We start from the raw sequence: 21,248 nt of genomic DNA, 5'->3' as shown, positions 1-21,248 counted from the left end.
TATAGGAAGTAGCAATCCTAACAGTCAATGTCGCCTCTCACTCAGCCAAACCAGATCTACACTTTGCACTGACGAGGGGCAGCACCCCGAAACACAGTGTCTGCAATTCGAGATTCTGGTTTGGCTTTTATCCTAAGTCATGTGACAAGGCTCGCTAAAGGGTCAACATTGATTTGTAGGATTGCTACCTTCCAATATGTGGCACTAGCGTTCTAGCTCTCTTCCTCTCTGAATAGACAATTTGCATATTTCCTAGAGGAGCATTGCAGGTTTAAGTCTCCACATCTCGACATGCTTAACATGTCACTCTCCGCAAGGAGAAGCGATACTTCTTGGAGTTATACTGTACATTTATGATAAAATTATTGTTCCACGGCTACAAAAAAAAGTGTGCTGTAATTACCTACTGGAGGAGGAAGAGGTCAGGCAACTGGCTATTAAAGGAAGGGTGCCAGCACAAAATGACTGCACAAACCAAGAGCAGATGCTCGGTGCACCCTTAGCCAATCAGCTCAGTGCACTTTCCCACCAACTTATTTTACATCCATTTTTTGACAACTCCGGGTTTACAGGAGAGTGGAAAAGAAAAATAAATATTTGGGAAGGTGCACTGATCACTTTAGCTGAGGGAGCACAGAGCGCCTGTGTTTGGTTTGAACAGTCATTTTGACCTAACAAGGGACCCTGTCAGCAGGATTGTGCACAGTAACCTACAGACAGTGTCAGGTCGGTGCCGTTATACTGATTACAATGATACCCCTGGTGATGGAATCCGTCTTGTGGTTGTTGTTGTTTAATCTGTATTTGCAGTTTGCAGTTAATGATATGTGCGTGCCCTGGGGCGGCCTGTGGGGGGTCTGCATGTGGTGCTCTGATTACATAATCATCTGTATGGCTTCTGATAGGTCACTTATCCCTCACTGACCTGCCCCCTATTTTACATACTGTATATCTTATTGTTTGGAATAATTAAAAAAAATCACATTCACATGTAGGCAGCGACGCCTGCGCTGTAGCATGATCGGATCCATAATATCCATATTTTTATTTTATTTACTCATATTATGGTAATTTCTTTAGAAATAAAAAAATTCTAGCTCAAAATGGCACCTGCACAGTAGCATAGTTTGGAACGTGATAGATGCTACTGTGCAGGTGCCACTGCTGGCGCCATTTTGCTAGAGGAAGAAAAAATAAATTGTCTCCAAACAATAAGATATACAGTATGTAAAATAGGGGGCAGGCCAGTGAGGGATCGGCCCACACAGATACATATGTAATCAGAGCACCACATGAAGACCCCACAGGCCGCCCCGAGAATGGACATATCATTAACTCAAAACTGAGAATAAAGATGACACAACAACCACAAGACGGATTTCATCACCAGGTATCATTGTAATCAGTATAACGGCGCCGACCTGACACTGTCTGTAGGTTACTGTGCACGGTCCCTTTAATGTAGGAAGGAAACACAGGTCAGAAGGGCACTTCTAGGGTGTCTGAAGACAGGTTAGGTGGGAGTTTGCAGCACAGACATGCTTTTAGAATGGGGGCCACAGCTTCCGCAGTTACTAGCATGATGTTAATCGCAGGCCAAGCACATCACGATTTTCTGCATATTCCTAAAGCAGCTAGGTGCCCTCATTAATGCATACGCTAATGAACCAGAAGATTATTTGGCCTTTATAAATATGACATTTTGTAGATGTGTTTATGCAGTTTCCATAACAATACCAATTACAGCCTTGTTTAGAAGTATTAATTCACAGTACAAGCCTCCAAATAGCGCTGGAGACCTACGAGAGGAAAATAAGAAGCTTGCAGAAGTAAATATATGTTTGACTGTTTTCAATAATCATTTCCTAACCTTCCGGTATGATAGCGTCTCAGGAGAACCGGGACAATTATCATAAACAGTTTCAAGCTCCGGAATTTACCATTAAGTGGTTAAATTAACCAGGATAATAGGTGTCAAATAACAAAGATGAGCTTTCATGTTCAAAAGACAGAAATCTTCCAGTAATGCAATTTATAGCTGGCACCCAGCTACGGGGCACGGCGTATAACACAGAGGACGCTTTACCAACAGGCTTTACACTTGATGCTATGAGACGCCGGGCTTATCTGTATTGCGGCTTCACAGGGACGTCAGAGGCTGGCCGCCCACAAGACTTGGTTCAGCTACTCTGTCTAGCAGATCCCACAGGAAACTCAGCCTCAACCCTGTAACCCCTATACAGGGATCATGGTTCACTATGGGGCCCCTGGGTTACATCCATGGAGTACCGTATTTTTCTGACCATAAGACGCACTTTTTTTTCCTCCAAATTTGGGAGGAAAGTGTGGGTGCGTCTTATGGTAGGGATGTAACGTGGGGAGGGGGCAGCAGCGAGTGAGATTGCACTGGGAGGCAGGAGGCAGAAAAATGTCCCTGCAGGGCTTCAGGAATCAGCTGGGGAAACCGCATGGTCCCGATCATTAAAGTGCAGTGAATATTCATTAGCTGCTTCCCCGCCCACCTGTCAGCTGAGCAGTGAGCCAGGAGCAGCAAATGAATACTCCTTCACAGGGACACACATGGTTTCCCCAGCGCTGGATTCCTGCAGCTGCTGGGGAGATATGTGTCTGGTGGAGGAGGTGGCAGCAGCAGGGGCTAGAGGGGACAAGATCGCTGCATACCTGCCTGCCGGGGCTGTGCTGGATGCTGAGTGCTCCAGCACAAAGACCTGTGTGATGTCAGGAGTGGGCGGGCTGGAGCATCACATGGCATCACAGAGCCCTCCCTCTCCTGATGTCATCACAGGTCCTGCAGACACCACACTACAATCTGCAAGCTTACTCCTGTGCTGTGGAGAGGCAACAAGAGGGAGAACTCTGTGGTGTCATGGGATGGGATGCTCCAGCATTTTACCTCACCACAGCTGGCAGGCTGCCACAATTAAAAGGTTAGTCACTACAACACACAATAAAGCCCTCTGCCACTTCTGTGGTGAACTATAACTCCCAGCATGCCATAGCATCTGCAGGACATGCTGGGAGTTCTAGTTCTCCCAATGGGATCTCAAAGCAGCACTCCAGTGTTATTTTTCAGTGCTGGAGTGGTGCTTTAACCCCTTCACCCCAAAGCCTGTTTTCACCTAAGTGACACGGCCAATTTTTACAATTCTGACCACTGTCACTTTATGAGGTCATAACTCTGAAACGCTTCAACGGATCCTGGTGATTCTGAGATTGTTTTCTCGTGACATATTGTACTTTATGATAGTGGTAAAACTTCTTCGATATGACTTGCATTTATTTGTGAAAAAAACAGAAATTTGTCGAAAATTATGAAAATTTAGCAATTTTCAAATTTTTCGGTTTTATGCCCTTAAATTAGAGAGTTATATCACATAATATAGTTAATAAACAACATTTCCCACATGTCTGCTTTACATCAGCACAATTTTGGAAACATAATTTTTTTTTGTTAGGGAGTTATAAGGGTTAAAAGTTGACCAGCGATTTCTCATTTTTGCAACAAAATTTGCAAAACCATTTTTTTTACGGACCACCTCACACTTGAAGTGACTTTGAGGGGTCTATATGACAGAAAATGTCCAAAAGTGACACCATTCTAAAAACTACACCCCTCAAGGTACTCTAAACCACATTCAAAAAGTTTATTAACCCTTCAGGTGCTTCACAGGAATTTTTGGAATGTTTAAAAAAAATTGAACATTTAACTTTTTTTTCACAAAATTTTTACTTCAGATCCAATTTGTTTTATTTTACCAAGGGTAACAGGAGAAATTGGACCAAAAAAGTTGTTGTACAATTTGTCCTGAGTACGCCGATACCCCACATGTTGGGGTAAACCATTGATTGGGCACATGGCAGAGCTCGGAAGGGAAGGAGCGCCATTTGACTTTTCAATGCAAAATTGGCTGGAATTGAGATCGGAACCCATGTCGTGTTTGGAGAGCCCCTGACGTGCCTAAACAGTGGAAACCCCCACAAGTGACACCATTTTGGAAAGTAGACCCTCTAAGGAACTAATCTAGATGTGTGGTGAGCACTTTGAACCTCCAAGTGCTTCACAGAAGTTTATAATGTGGAGCCGTAAAAAAAATTAATATTAATTTTCACAAAAAATGATCTTTTTGCCCCAAATTTTTTATTTTCCCAAGGGTAGCAGGATAAATTGGACCCCAAAAGTTGTTGTGCAATTTGTCCTGAGTACGCTGATACTTCATATATGGGGATAAACCACTGTTTGGGTGCATGGCAGAGCTCGGAAGGGAAGGAGCGCCATTTGACTTTTCAATGCAAAATTGGCTGGAATTGAGATCAGAACCCATGTCGTGTTTGGAGAGCCCCTGACGTGCCTAAACAGTGGAAACCCCCACAAGTGACACCATTTTGGAAAGTAGACCCTCTAAGGAACTAATCTAGATGTGTGGTGAGCACTTTGAACCTCCAAGTGCTTCACAGAAGTTTATAATGTGGAGCCGTAAAAAAAATTAATATTAATTTTCACAAAAAATGATCTTTTTGCCCCAAATTTTTTATTTTCCCAAGGGTAGCAGGTTAAATTGGACCCCAAAAGTTGTTGTGCAATTTGTCCTGAGTACGCTGATACTTCATATATGGGGATAAACCACTGTTTGGGCGCATGGCAGAGCTCGGAAGGGAAGGAGCGCCATTTGACTTTTCAATGCAAAATTGGCTGGAATTGAGATCGGAACCCATGTCGTGTTTGGAGAGCCCCTGACGTGCCTAAACAGTGGAAACCCCCACAAGTGACACCATTTTGGAAAGTAGACCCTCTAAGGAACTAATCTAGATGTGTGGTGAGCACTTTGAACTTCCAAGTGCTTCACAGAAGTTTATAATGTGGAGCCGTAAAAAAAATTAATATTAATTTTCACAAAAAATGATATTTTTGCCCCACATTTTTTATTTTCCCAAGGGTAGCAGGATAAATTGGACCCCAAAAGTTGTTGTGCAATTTGTCCTGAGTACGCTGATACTTCATATATGGGGATAAACCACTGTTTGGGCACATGGCAGAGCTCGGAAGGGAAGGAGCGCCATTTGACTTTTCAATGCAAAATTGGCTGGAATTGAGATCGGAACCCATGTCGTGTTTGGAGGAGCCCCTGACGTGCCTAAACAGTGGAAACCCCCACAAGTGACACCATTTTGGAAAGAAGACCCCCTAAGGAACTTATTTAGATGTGTGGTGAGCACTTTTAACCCCCAGTTGTTTCACTAAAGTTTAGAATGTAGCGCTGTGAAAATCAAAAAATCATTTTTTCTTTCCACAAAATGATGTTTTAGCCCGCAATTTTTTTTCCCCCAAGGGTAACAGGAGAAATTGGACCACAAAAGTTATTGTCCAATTTGTCCTGAGTACGCTGATACCCCATACATTGGGGGGAACCACTGTTTGGGCGCACGGCAGAGCTCGGAAGGGAAGGAGCGCCGTTTGAAATGCAGACTTAGATGGATTGGTCTGCAGGTGTCATGTTGCATTTGCAGAGCCCCTGATGTACCTAAACAGTAGAAACCCCCCACAAGTGACCCCATATTGGAAACTAGACCCCCCACGGAACTTATCTAGATGTGTTGTGAGAACTTTGAACCAACAAGTGTTTCACTACAGTTTATCACGCAGAGCCATGAAAATAAAAAATATTTTTTTTTCCACGAAAATTATATTTTAGCCCCCACATTTTTATTTTCCCAAGGGTAACAGGAGAAATTGGACAACAAAAGTTGTTGTCCAATTTGTCCTGAGTACGCTGATACTTCATATATGGGGATAAACCACTGTTTGGGCGCACGGCAGAGCTCGGAAGGGAAGGAGCGCCGTTTGAAATGCAGACTTAGATGGATTGGTCTGCAGGTGTCATGTTGCATTTGCAGAGCCCCTGATGTACCTAAACAGTAGAAACCCCCCACAAGTGACCCCATATTGGAAACTAGACCCCCCACGGAACTTATCTAGATGTGTTGTGAGAACTTTGAACCAACAAGTGTTTCACTACAGTTTATCACGCAGAGCCATGAAAATAAAAAATATTTTTTTTTTCACGAAAATTATATTTTAGCCCCCACATTTTTATTTTCCCAAGGGTAACAGGAGAAATTGGACAACAAAAGTTGTTGTCCAATTTGTCCTGAGTACGCTGATACTTCATATATGGGGATAAACCACTGTTTGGGCGCACGGCAGAGCTCGGAAGGGAAGGAGCGCCGTTTGAAATGCAGACTTAGATGGATTGGTCTGCAGGTGTCATGTTGCATTTGCAGAGCCCCTGATGTACCTAAACAGTAGAAACCCCCCACAAGTGACCCCATATTGGAAACTAGACCCCCCACGGAACTTATCTAGATGTGTTGTGAGAACTTTGAACCCCCAAGTGCTTCACTACAGTTTATAACGCAGAGCCGCGAAAATAAAAAATATATTTTTTTCCACGAAAATTATATTTTAGCCCCCATGTTTTTATTTTCCCAAGGGTAAGGCTGGTTTCACACTTGCGTTTTTTTTAAAAACGCATGTGTGAAAAAATGCATGTAATCGCGGTAAAACGCATGCGTTTTTTTAGACGCATGCGTTTTTATAGAAAAACACAAGAAAACAAGAAAAAACCAAAAAACCCTAACCCTACCCCTAACCCTACCCCTACCCCTAACCTGAAATACGTGGCACTGAAATACGTGGCACTGAAATACGTTTATATACGTATATACGTATATAAGTGCCACGATATTTCAGTGGCCACGTATATAAGTGCCACGTATATAAGTGCCACGTATATAAGTGCCACGTATATAAGTGCCACGTATATAAGTGCCACGTATATAAGTGCCACGTATATAAGTGCCACGTATATAAGTGCCACGTATTTCATGTACATGCCACGATATTTAAGTGCCACGTATTTCACGTAAATGCCACGATATTTCAGTGCCACGTATTTCACTGAAATACCGTGGCACTTAAATACGTGGCACTGAAATATCGTGGCACTGAAATACGTGGCACTGAAATACGTGGCACTGAAATACGTGGCACTGAAATACTTGGCACTGAAATACTTGGCACTGAAATACGTGGCACTATGACTGTCAGAAAATGTTCATTAAACGGTTAGGGATCAGTTTAGGGGTAGGGTTAGGGTTTGGATCCCTTTATCACCTTGATGGTGGTGGGTGACTTTTCAGTGTGTGTTCTGTTTTTTTTCTATAAAAACGCATGCGTTTTTAACGCAAACAAACGCGTTGAGATCGGACGCCATGTCGCGTTTGGAGAGCCCCTGATGTGCCTAAACAGTGAAAACTCCCCAATTCTAACTGAAACCCTAACCCCAACCCTAACCCTAGTCCTAACCCTAGCGCTACTTTCACACTAGCGTTTTTTTGCATACGTCGCAATGCGTCGTTTTGGCGAAAAAACGCATCCTGCAAAGTCATCTGCAGGATGCGTTTTTTCCCCATAGACTAACATTAGCGACGTATTGACACACGTCGCAAGCGTCGTGCGACGGTTGCGTCGTGTTGTGGCGGACCGCCGGCAGCAAAAAACGTTACATGTAACTTTTTTTGTGCTGACGGTCCACCATTTCCGACCGCGCATGCGCGGCTGGAACTCCGCCCCCACCTCCCCGCACCTCACAATGGGGCAGCGGATGCGTGGAAAAACAGCATCCGCTGCCCCCGTTGTGCGGCGCTTGCACAGTATGCGTCGGTATGTCGGGCCGACGCAGCGCGACTGCCCCGTACCGACGCTAGTGTGAAAGTAGCCTAACGGGAAAATGGAAATAAATATATTTTTTTAAATTTCATTATTTTTCCTAACTAAGGGGGGTGATGAAGGGGGATTTGATTTACTTATATAGCGTTTTTTGGGCGGATTTTTATGGTTGGCAGCCGTCACACACTAAAAGACGCTTTTTATTGCAAACAATAGTTTTTGCATCACCACATTTTGAGAGCTATAATTTTTCCATATTTTGGTCCACAGAGTCATGTGAGATCTTGTTTTTTGCAGGACGAGTTGACGTTTTTGCTGGTACCATTTTTGGGTACATGACATTTTTTGATCGCTTTTTATTCCGATTTTTGGGAGGCGGAATGAACAAAAACCAGCAATTCCTGAAATTCTTTTAGGGGGTGCGTTTATACCGTTCCGCGTTTGGTAAAAAGGATAAAGCAGTTTTATTCTTCGGGTCAGTACGATTACAGCGATAACTCATTTATATAATTTTTTTATGTTTTGGCGCTTTTACACAATAAAAACTATTTTATATAAAAAATAATTGTTTTTGCATCGCTTTATTCTGAGAGCTATAACTTTTTTATTTTTCTGCTGATGATGCTGCATGGCGGCTTTTTTTTTGCGGGACAAGATGACGTTTTCAGCGGTACCATGGTTATTTATATCCGTCTTTTTGATCGCGTGTTATTCCACTTTTTGTTTGGCGGTATGAGAATAAAGCGTTGTTTTTTGCCTCGTTTTTTTTTTTTTTTTTTTACGGTGTTCACTGAAGGGGTTAACTAGTGATATAGTTTTATAGGTGGGGTTGTTACGGACGCGGCGATACTAAATATGTGTACTTTTATTGTGTGGTGTTTTTTTTATTTAGATAAAGAAATGTATTTATGGGAATATATATTTTTTTTTTTTCTTTATTTAGGATTTTTTTTTTTTTTTTTTTTTACACATGTGGAAAAATTTTTTTTTTACTTTTTTACTTTGTCCCAGGAGGGGACATCACAGATCGGTGATCAGACCGTGTGCATAGCACTCGGTCTGATCACCGATGTGACAGGCACGTTCCATAGGCTTGCCGGCGCCTGCTATGAGGATTCTCAGCAGACGCCGGCAAGCAGGGTCATCTTATGACCCGGAAGGAGTCCCGCGGCCATCTTGGATCCGGGGACTCCTTCCAGGTCACCGGAGCAGCGCGATCTCATCGCGCTGCTCCGGTGGGAGAGCGCAGGGAGCCCCCGTCCCTGCGCGATCCCCCTCTATGCCGCTGTCACTATTGACAGCGGCATCAGAGGGGTTAAATGCCCGCGATCGGCGACAGCGCCGATCGTGGGCATTGCTGCGGGGTGTCAGCTGTCATATACAGCTGACACCCGCACCCGATCACCGCGGCGCTCAGCGTGAGACCGCGGTGATCGGGGCGCCGTACTAGTACTGCGGCTGTCAGTAATGCAGTGGCGGCAGCGCAGTACTAGTACGGCGCATGTCGGGAAGGGGTTAAATATAAGCCCTGTGCCCCAATTCTTATACTCACCCTCCAGCGTCTTCATATAGTACTTTACAGCCACCCCACTGGTCCCGCAGCACCATCTTCTACCCGCAGCTTCCAACATAATAGCATACTATTTTATATAATAACAACACATATAATAGTATGTTTATGTTATTAAATATTTTACCACCTTTTTTGCTTCAAATAATTTTTTCCCCATTTTCCACCTCTAAAACCTGGGTGTGTCTTATAGTCCGAAAAATACGGTATCTGCTGGCCAAAGGAGCAAGCCGGCAGCAGGGAAGGCCAAACAAAGCTGAGTCAGTATCAAGAGGGATGTAACAAGCAAAGAAACAAACAGGACAAAAGTAAGCAAAGGCTATGGGATCACCTTATAACAGTCAGAATTTTATTCAATACAAATGACAAAAACACATGCAACAATAGACAAATTGATTAAAAACACTTTGAAAGGCAAAAAAATGCCAAGACCTATATAAACAATGGCGGAAGACCATGATAAGATTAACACCTATGCGCATTTGTCAAAGAAAACATTAATATACAAGGCATTAAAGGGACTCTGTCACCTGAATTTGGAGGGAACAATTTTCAGCCATAGGGGCGGGGTTTTCGGGTGTTTGATTCACCCTTTCCTTACCCGCTGGCTGCATGCTGGCTGCAATATTGGATTGAAGTTCATTCTCTGTCCTCCATAGTACATGCCTGCACAAGGCAATCTTGCCTTACGCAGGCGTGTACTATGGAGGACAGAGAATGAACTTCAATCCAATATTGCAGCCAGCATGCAGCCAGCGGGTAAGGAAAGGGTGAATCAAACACCCGAAAACCCCGCCTCTATGGCTGAAAATTGTTCCCTCCAAATTCAGGTGACAGAGTCCCTTTAATAGTCCAAACTCTTCACTATACACCAGTATCTATATATACACACATCTAGATACCTGTAAATATATATATTTATAATAGTAAATATTATTTTTTTTTCAATTACACACATACTGTTTTTGATTAAAAAAAAGTGTAAAAGCCATTTCGCCAGCGTCAAGGTGTACCCAGTGGGGATGGTCCTAACCTCCAGTATTAAAACCTTACTATGTGTCTCAGGAAAGTGAATTACACTTCAGAAATCTCATGCACATATTGCTTATTTTTTCCTTGCAGATCTGAAGCAGATTCATACCTGCACATCAGGGTTTTTCACCTACTGTATTTTTCAGACTATAAGATGCACTGGGATGGGGGCCGGGTATACCAGGTTGGGGATTGGGGGCCATGTTCACCAGGATGGGATGGGGGTCATGTATACCAGGTTGGGGCTCATGTTCACCAGGATGGGATGGGGGTCATGTATACCAGGATCGGGATGATGGGCTATGTATGGATGGGGATGAGGGGACCATGTAAACCAGGATGGGGATGAGGGGACCATGTATACCAGGATGGGGAGGGTCATATACACCATGATGGAGCATATATATATACCAGGATGGGGATATAATCCTTATAGCAGTGTCAGCAACAGACCCCCCCCTTCCATAACAGTGCATCATGACCACATTATTTCCTTCAGTTTTCTTTTTTTTTTTTTTTTTTAATTTTCCTCCTCTAAAATCTAGGTGCATCTTATCGTCTGGTTCGTATACTAGCCCGAAAAATACAGTATTTGTATGGGTGGAACAAAATAATGCACTTAGAAAAGGTACGTTTTTTAGTGCTGTAATGTTTGCAGCAAATAATTGGCGTGAGCTATAATATATTAATATTAACCCTTTCACGACATGCGCAGTAATAGTACGGCGCATGTCGAGTCTCCCCCTTTGATGTGGGCTCCGGCGGTGAGCCCACATCAAAGTCGCGACATGTCAGCTGTTTTGTACAGCTGACATGTGCGCGCAATAGCCGCGGGTGAAATTGGTATTCACCCGCCGCTATTAACCTGTTAAATGCCGCTGTCAAATGCAGACAGCGGCATTTAACTACCGCTTCCGGCCGGGCGGCCGGAAATGAGCGCATCGCCAACCCCTGTCACATGATCGGGGGTCAGCGATGCATCAGGATGGTAACCATAGAGGTCCTTGAGACCTCTATGGTTACTGATGCCGGCCTGCTGTGAGCGCCCCCCTGTGGTCGGCGCTCATAGCACACCTGCATTTCAGCTACATAGCAGCGATCTGATGATCGCTGCCATGTAGCAGAGCCGATGAGGCTATGCCAGCTTCTAGTCTCCCATGGAGGCTATTGAAGCATGGCACAAGTAAAAAAAAAATGCTTTTAAAAATATGAAAAAAATATAAAAAACATAAAAGTTTAAGTCACCCCCCTTTCGCCCCATCCTAAATAAAACAACTAAAAAAACCAAACCTACATGTATTTGGTATCGCTGCTTTCAGAATCGCCCAATCTATCAATAAAAAAAAGCATTAACCTGATCGCTAAACAGTGTAGCGACAAAAAAATCTGAAACGCCAGAATTACGTTTTTTTGGTTGCCGCGACATTGCATTAAAATGCAATAACGGGCGATCAAAAGAACGTATCTGCACCGAAATGGTATCATTAAAAACGTCAGCTCGGCATGCAAAAAATACGCCCTCACCCGACCCTAGATCACGAAAAATGGGGACGCTTCGGGTATCGGAAAATGGCACTTTTTTTTTTTTAAAGCAAAGTTTTGAATTGTTTTTCACCACTTGGATAAAAAATAACCTAGACATGTTAGGTGTCTATGAACTCGCAATAACCTGGAGAATCACAATGGCAGGTTAGTTTTAGCATTTAGTGAACCTAGCAAAAAAGCCAAACAAAAAACAAGTGTGGGATTGCACTTTTTTTGCAATTCCACCGCACTTGGAATTTTTTTCCCGTTTTCTAGTAAAAGACATGGTAAAACCAATGGTGTCGTTCAAAAGTAAAACTCGTTCCGCAAAAAATAAGCCTCGCATGGCCATATTGACGGAAAAATAAAAAAGTTATGGCTCTGGGAAGGAGGGAAGTGAAAAACGAAAACGCAAAAACGAAAAAGGGTCGCGACTTGAACGGGTTAAAAGATTAAAGATTATATGCTACATGTGGAGACCAACTGGTATGAAACTATAACTCCCACTATATTTTGACAACTATGTGGCCATGAGTTGGAGATGAATTAAAATATGAGATAGAGATGATAAATACAACCTGCTATCCAGTATGGCAATAGCTTGCCAACAATGCCCTTGTATATTTTCATATAAAATGCAGAAACAGAAGTTTGGAGTGTGATGTGTATTGTGATTACCTGTAGGGAGGTGTGCATGGTCACACTGGGCAGCCTCAGGCTGGGGTCATCATCACAAGCCAGCTTAGGTAGCATCTAGTGCTTGCCGAGTAATGCCCTCAGCCTCATCTAGGTACAGCACATGCTGCTGCTGAAATGACACTGCAATCATACATCTCAGCCTGTGGGACTAGGTGACAGACCCAACACGACCTCACAACAACTGCTCCATGACTCCTTAAGGATCATTTTGGAAAATTATTTTTGACATTGCCACATTGGCTACCATAGCAGTTTGCTGGCCTAAACCCTCATGACTCGTTCTCTTTAAGTTTAGTTGTAACAGACTATACAAAGAGACACTTCCATACCCCTAATAGCCAGATCTAAAATCAAAAACGTTGATGAAGACGATTTGCTGTGAATCTGTAGATGGATCATAAGCTGAAGTAAATGAACCATGGTCCAAAACACTCATAAAACATCTAAACAAATGTGATTAAAGATCTGAGCCATTTAGAAGGCTAGTTTCTTAAGGTACCTTCACACGAAGCGACGCTGCAGCGATAGCGACAACTATGTCGATCGCTGCAGCGTCGCTGTTTGGTCGCTGGAGAGCTGTCACACAGACCGCTCTCCAGCGATCAACCAGGGTAAACATCGGGTAACTAAGCGCAGGGCCGCGCTTAGTAACCCGATGTTTACCCTGGTTACCAGCGTAAAATCTAAAAAAAACAAACAGCACATACTTACATTCACGTCCCCCTGCGTCCACTTCCTGACTGACTGAGCGCCGTACAGTGAGAGCAGAGCGGTGACGTCACCGCTGTGCTGCTTTCACTTTCACTTTGCGGCGCTGAGTCAGAGGAGGAAGCAGACTGCAGGGGACGCAATGTGAGTATGTGCTGTTTGTTTTTTTTACATTTTACGCTAGTAACCAGGGTAAACATCGGGTAACTAAGCGCGGCCCTGCGCTTAGTAACCCGATGTTTACCCTGGTTACCAGTGTAAAATATCGCTGGTATCGTTGCTTTTGCTTTCAAACACAACGATACACAGCGATCGGACGACCAAATAAAGTTCTGGACTTTATTCAGCGACCAGCGACATCACAGCAGGATCCTGATCGCTGCTGCGTGTCAAACGAAACGATATCGCTAGCGAGGACGCTGCAACGTCACGGATTGCTAGCGATATCGTTATAATGTCGTTTCGTGTGAAGGTACCTTTAGTCTTCGATAATAAAGACAACGGTTAGATAATTAAGAGTTCATTTTGGAAACGTGTTATGAGCTAAATGTTTCGGAAGCAAAAGTCACTAAACGAAGCTGGTGATGGCTTCACGTGGACAGACTGTACGGTGATCACAGAAAAGACACAAAAATTAATATGTTACAAGTGAGAGTTGAGCAAATTGACTGCAACATTAGTAAATGATGGAGAAATAAATAACTTATTCATGCAAATATATGCTAAGCATTTTCTATACGCTCTATTGGGACGGATAGGCAATTTATGGAATGTTTAGATATATCTGAAGCGTGGAATTGCCCCTGAGAACACGCCGCTAAGGTTTCATACGTGGCCATACTCCATCTTATTTCGTCCTCAAATGATGCAGACATTTACAATCTTATATTCCTGTATGGCTGTAAGTCGCGTACTTGGTGTAAATGATTAGAAATGATCAGTCGTACATCGCAACAAGTAACTTTTTTGTAATTTTTTTTCATACTCATGGAAAAACATAAGTATTGTAAGACCAATACACTGGCATAAACCTTATTATTCCCATGAAAATGAGACTATAGATCTCATTTTGGCCAGTGACACTTCCAGTGTGAAGCATTTACTATTTATCCACTTTATAAGTGATAACTGTTAGATCGGTGAGGATCTGTTTGAAGGGATTACCACAGCTCTCCACAATACCCCAACGTGCAGTAACGCCGGTTGGTGGAGTTTTAATGGAGTGCGACTCAAGCATATGCTCTGCCCCTCCATTCAAAGCCCACGACACAAAAACAGAAGAGGACAGTGACCGCTGAGGGTCTAGTGCTCTGGCACCCTCCCAACATACACTGCTCAAAAAAATAAAGGGAACACAAACACCACAATGTAACTCCAAGTCAATCACACTTCTGTGAAATCAACCTGTCCAGTTATGAAGCAACACTGATTGTGAATCAATTTCTCCTGCTGTTGTGCAAATGGAACAGACAACAGGTAAAAATGATAGGCAATTAGCAAGACAACCTCTATACAGGAGAGGTTGTGCAGGGGGTGACCACAGACCATTTCACTGTTCTCATCCTTTTTGGCTGTTGTTTTGGTCACTTTTTCATTTTGCCATTGCTCTCACTCCTAGAGGTACTGTGCAGTAGCATGAGGCGGTGTCTGCTACCCACAGAAGTTGCTCAGGTAGTGCTTCTCATTCATGACTGCACATCAATACAAGCTGCTGCAAGAAGGGTAGTTGTGTCTCTCAGCACAGTGTCCAGAGCATGGAGCAGACACCAGGAGACAGGGCAGTACACCAGGAGATGTGGAGGGGGCAGTAGGAGGGCAACAACTTAGGAGCAGGACAGCTACCTCCTCCTTTGTGCAAGGAGGAACAGGAAGAGCAGTGCTAGAGCCCTGCAAAATTACCTCCAGCAGGCCACAAACATCCATGTGTCTGCTCAGACTGTCAGAAACAGACTTCATAATGGCAGTATGAGGGTCCGACGTCCACAAATGGGCGTTGTGCTTACAGACCAACACCGTGCAGGGCGATTGGCATTTTTGATGTTGGCGCCCTGTGCTCTTCAAGTAAGAGAGCAGGTTCACACTGAGCACATGTAACAGACATGACAGAGTCTGGAGACTCCGTGGAGAATGTTATGCTGCCTGCAACATCCTCCAACATGACCGGTTTGACAGTGGGTCAGTAATGGTGTGGGGACGCATTTCTTTGGAGGGCCGCACAGCCCTCCAAGTGCTTGCAAGACGTAGCCTGACTGCTGTTAAGTACCAGGATGAGATCCTCAGACCCATTGTGAAACCATATACAGGTGCATTGGGCCCTGGGTTCCATCTGATGCATGACAATGCCAGGCCTTGTGTGGCTGAAATGTGTCAGCAGTTCCTGCATGATGAAGGCACTGATGCTATGGACTGACTTGCCTATTCCCCAGACCTGAATCCAATCGAGCACATGTGGGACATTATGTCTTGTTCTGTCCACTAATGCCACTTTGCCCTACAAATTGTCCAGTAGTTAATTGATGCTTTAATCCAGGGCTGGGAGGCGTTCGCTCAGGAAAACATCCGTTGCCTCATCATGATCATGCCCAGGCATTGTATGGAGGTCATACAGGCACGTGGAGGCCACACACACTACTGAGCATCACTTCCTTGTCTTGAGAAATTTCCACTGAAGTTGGATCAGCCTGTAATTTGATTTTCCACTTTGATATTGAGTATCATTCCAAATCCAGACCTCCATGAGATATTAATTTAGATTTACATTGATCATTTTTATATTTTATTGTTCTCAACACATTCCACTATGTAATGAATAAAGATTTACAACTGGAATATTTCATTCAGTGATATCTAGGATGTGGGATTTTAGTGTTCCCATTATTTTTTTTTTGAGAGGTGTGATCATTACATTGATAGATAATAAATGCCTCAGACTGGATTACCCATTCAAGTTTTGAACAATTTGGGGAAAAATAAAATGCAGCCATGGCACAAACTATCCCCAGGAACATCTGTGGTCCTTTCCCATGGGAAGCAACTGACTCAGATCATAACTTCATGTCATAAGCAAAATTGCAAGATGACAGCTTTGCCAGGGAAAGACTTAGTCAGAAACACATACATGATGTTTATTCAGATGCAAAACCAATCAAGATTGCCAGAAAAGAGCTGCTTGTACAGAGTGCCTCAACGTTACTGATCACAGAGGAGAATGCTCAGTGGGTACGAACTCTATGAAGTCCATATGCCCTCATATCAAGCTTCTAGTCTTTCCATTAGGGCTCGCTGACACAAGCGTATAAGACACCTGAGTGCCATCTGATGTTTTATCAGATAGCACTCGGCCCAATGTTATACAATGGGGCAGCTCAGATCACCAATTTTTTTTCTCACACCGATTTGGCATGAGAAAACAATAGGAGTATGCAAAATGTGCATCCGAGAATCAGATTGCATGCAGCCACACAAGTCTATGGCTGTGACTGAAACATCAGGTGGCACTCGGATGTCATCCAAGTGCATTCTGATGTACTTGCAGGGATAATGGAGAAATTAACTTCTCCATCTTCTCTGCACCTGCGCTGCGATTCTGTCCTGCAAGAGAAATGCATCACAGTAAGATGAAACTCTGACAATTTGAGTCAAGTACCATTAGCATAATCGTCCTGAATCGCTCACATGAGAGAATCAAGGCCAGTGCTACATCAAGGTTAGCAGCACCATAAAACCATCATGTCCTCCCTGTTTTATGGCAACCAAAGGGGCACTGACCTATGAGGAGTAGTGTTCCCACAGCAAGACCACCACCTGTGGAAGAGAAGGAGAAACAACAATGTAAGACAGCTGAATAAAAACGTATCTTCATACTAGAAAACAGGAAGCAGGCAAGAGCTGAAACGCGCGTAGGGGACACAGCTGCACAGACGTATGCTGGGGTAAGTATTAATGTGTCTATCTTTACCTCTTTATCTGCACATGCACTTTAGTACTTTAGATTACTTGGCTTATTCTGGGACATTTATTTATTTCTACTCCGCGGTTTTGCTGGTTTGACTGCACTTGCTGCTATCTCTCTTACCGACATACTGTGATTTTAAAATGTAAATTTTTATTTTACAGTCCCATGCTTTATTGTCTAAATATAGAGGTATTTTTGTTATTACTGTACACTTATACCCTTGTGCATATTACCTGTCTGGTCCACCGCCGTACTGATTTCAGCTGGTTTATATATTTGTTACATGTCTATTATCTTTGTATGATTGTTTGAGAAATAAACTATTGGTTTTAATAACTTTATGAGCTGGTTGTATTTGCACAAATTCTTTATATGATCTTGGTTTACATTTCGTGCTTGACCTTATTTGTCCCCATCCCTATATATAGGCATGCTCTGGATTGCTAATGGAGTCCTCCTTAGGTTATATGCTATAGAACAGGCCAATATCTTGTGATGCCGGAAGTCAGGTCTTCGGATCTCACCACAAATGGCCAAAGAGAAGTCCACCTTCCAGGGGATCCGCTTATTGTCTGGAATGCTGATACCAGTTAGTAATCTACACCCGGGACTGCAAAGTCTTGGAGGTGCACGCAAGGCTCGGGGTCCTTACATCCATGTGGTGCGACATTTGTGTTGTGCCACAGTGTTTTCCCATCCAAATCACAGGAGCCACAGGCTCCTCCATACCCCCCCCCCCCCCCATCTCTGACGTGGGGCAAGAACCAAGAAGCAGCTTTCTGAACTTGGGTGTCCCTTTCTCTTGAAGAAGATCCTACATTAGCTTGTATCCGTAGTGGACATTTACAGGTTTAAGTGGCTTTTGAAGCAGATCTGCTCTAAAATCCACACAAAAAAAGGCTTCAAATATGATTCACATTGACTTCAAAAGGTAATCCACATTGGGGTTCATATACTGAGCCTCTTTGCGACGAGGTGTGAAAGCCTCGCGGCAGAAAAGAAATGACTTGTCAACAAATTCGCTCCAAACCTGACCTTGTGAAGTCAAAAGGCTGCAAAAAGCATGGAAAATGCATCAAAGCCACACCAGAAAACTTCATTTCTCAAGAACCAGGTAAATATCTAATATGGATTTATATTGAAAAGAACATGCATCTTTTCCTCCTCTTAACAAGTTTTTTTTTTTTTTTTTTTAAACAAACACCTTGGCCACATTGCAAAGTAGTTTCAAAGGAAATCTGACAGTAGCATTAAACCTCCTAAACTGTCTACATGGGCTTGTAGATCATAGGAAGCTGAATACCATGATACCGTGCGATCTGTGATCTGATGGCTTATTCCAGAGAAATCCATGTTTTTCTTATATGGAAATGAACTGTTAAGAGCTAAGGGCCGGACATAGATCTCCTGAGAATCTGCTCCAGTGATTGTTTTAAATGAAAGGGAGTGTTATCAGTGTGAGACATGTAATCGCTGACAATTAGGCTGGAGTCACACTAGCATATAGCATCAGATGTAAAGGGTACCTGTCACCAGGTTAGGCCGATCTGAGATGTGGCCACCACCTTTTAGGGTTTATATACAGCATTCTATAATGCTGTATATCGGCCCCCAGCCAGACCTGGAAGAACTGAAAAATAACTTATTATACTCACCTGCAGGGCGGGGCAGCCTGGTCTGAGGGATGTCGCTCTTCTTGGTCCGATGCCTCCAATCTTCTTGCGATGCCGTCCTCTTTCTTGGTTCGTGTGGATGACGCGTCCCTGTATCATCCACACACTCAGCAGTGCGCAGACGCAGGGCCTCTATGTCCTTTTCCGGCACCTGCGCACTGCAGTACTTTGCTCTGCCCTCAACAGGTCGGATAAGTACGCCTGAGCAGGAGCGCGATGCTGAGCAGTCTGTGTCGATCATGCAGGGACGCGTCATCCACACGAAGCAAGAAGGGGGACAGCATCGCAAGAAGATGGGAGGCGCCGGACTAAGAAGAGCAACACCCATCGGACCGGACCGCCCTGCAGGTGAGTATAATAAAAGTAATTTTTCTTCTCTTACAGGTCTGGTTGGGGGCTGATATACAGCATTAAAGAATCCTGTACATCAGCCCTGAAAGGTGATGGCCATATCTCATATCGGCCTAACCTGGTGACATGTCCCCTTTAATGATCCTCAGCTCCAGCTCTGTGAACCGAGTGTCAGTGCTCTGATCCTCTCCTGTGACAGAATCACATCATAGATGCAGAGGAGACGGAAAAAGTAATTTCTCCATCTCCCCCATGACCTGTCTCGGCGTATATCAGACTGCACATGCGAGTGCAGTCCGATGTTTCACACGCACCCATAGACTTGTATGGGTGCATATGAGCATGCTGCCATTGTTCTCTTATTCCGCAGTGGCATGAGAAATTACTGTAATCGCAGATGTGAGCTGCTCCATAGACTAACTGGGCTGAGTGCTATACGATGTTTTATCACATAGCACTTTTGCGTGTTATGCAGTAGTGTGACCACGGCTTTATACTCACACTCAGCAGAATCTTTGTCTCATTACAAACACTTCTACAGCTGTAGCTCTCCTCTCACAATACTGTCAGCTCTGATGTAGAACTGGGCCTCAAAACAACTATCACTTCTTCAGCTTTCACCTCACAGGCAGCCAGTGTGGGGGAGGGGAGTACAGCAAGATTTCATCTCATTACAAACTCATAAGCAGTCGTAGCTCTCCTCTCAAAGAGCTGTTAGCTCTGCTGTATTCCCCTAACCACACAATGACTGATGGAAATGAAAGATGGAAGCTTTAGGTGTATTCATTGTAATCACACACAGCTCTGCAGCGAGATCATGAGAGAAGAGAGCGGCCATTACTAGAGGAAGGGAAGAACCATGGATGTTTGGGTCAAGCAGGTTTCACCAAACAGTTAAAAAAAAAAATGTTCCGGTTTGGGTACCAGAACAGTACCTGAACTCCATTCACTTAAATGGGTGACCCAAACATCTAGTGTATTCCACACTGCCATGTACATGACAACGTGGCAAACACTGCCTCTGATCAGCCATAAAATCATTACCGCCGGTCAGACAGCCGCAGTTCCCATGCTGTGAAATGACAGCGTGAGCCCACAGCTGCAATCAGAGGTAAAAAGTTTACCTCCGGTCACTACTACTCAGCATTCGCCTGCTGCCGCTAATAACAGCGAGAACAGGAGCAGCTGATGGGAGTATTCATCAGGCGGCGTCTACGCTCTAAATAGTTTTAAAAAAAGTCATGGGATGCCCTATATTTTTGATAACCAGCCTGGCAAAAATGACAGCTGCGGACTGTTAGCCTTATCATGACTGGTTATCAAGAATAGAGGGGTCCCTACACTTAATTAAATAAATAATAATAAAAAAATGGCACGTGGTCTCCCTCATTTTTGACAACCAGCCAAGCTAAAGCAGACAGCTGAGGGCCGGTATTCTCAGGCTGGTAAGGGGCCATGGATATCGCCTCACAGCCTAAAAATAGCAGCCACATCTTCCCTACTAAAGAGGCATCTATTAGATGCACCAATTCTGGCGCTTTGCCCGGCTCTTCCCACTTACCCTGTGGCGGTGGCAAGTGGAGTTCATATTTGTGGAGTTGATGTCACCTTTATATTGCCTGGTGACATCAAGCCCACGGCTTAATAATGGAGAGGCATCTATAAGAACACTATCTATTACTAATCCTATAGTTGTATTGTAAACAAAGTAGAATAAAGTTCTGTATTTGAAATAAAAAAAAACACCTTTACTTTTTTTATTTAAAAATAACAAACACAGTTATATTCATTAAACACCCATTCCACTGAAGCCAACGTCTCCTGTAAAAAGCAAAAATAAAAAACAACCATATCCCTCACCTGTCCATCATTTTGTCCCATGCTGTAATCCATGTAGGGGGAAAAAAGTTTTCGACTTGGACGGTGCCAAGATGCAACCATCTAGGCTGAGAATCAGTGCTGAATGAGCTGCTGTGAGCTTAGTCGGTG

General features: G+C 43.7%; 1 protein-coding gene across 2 annotated transcripts in view; it reads right to left on the bottom strand.

Annotated features, from left to right (window-relative positions):
• ELP4 (elongator acetyltransferase complex subunit 4) overlaps nt 1-21,248 on the bottom strand; it is a 552,864-nt gene that overhangs the window by 511,957 nt on the left and 19,659 nt on the right. For both annotated transcript variants that reach the window (XM_077288061.1, XM_077288062.1), the window contains exon 2: nt 17,049-17,084. In XM_077288061.1, the coding sequence (XP_077144176.1) occupies nt 17,049-17,084 (36 nt within the window). The remainder of the gene's footprint in view (nt 1-17,048; nt 17,085-21,248) is intronic.

This window comes from Ranitomeya variabilis, chromosome 2 (assembly GCF_051348905.1).
Source record: "Ranitomeya variabilis isolate aRanVar5 chromosome 2, aRanVar5.hap1, whole genome shotgun sequence".
NCBI classification, from domain to species: domain Eukaryota; kingdom Metazoa; phylum Chordata; class Amphibia; order Anura; family Dendrobatidae; genus Ranitomeya; species Ranitomeya variabilis.
The sequence above is the reverse complement of the archived record's forward strand: the minus strand, read 5'-3'. Positions and strand labels throughout refer to the sequence as shown.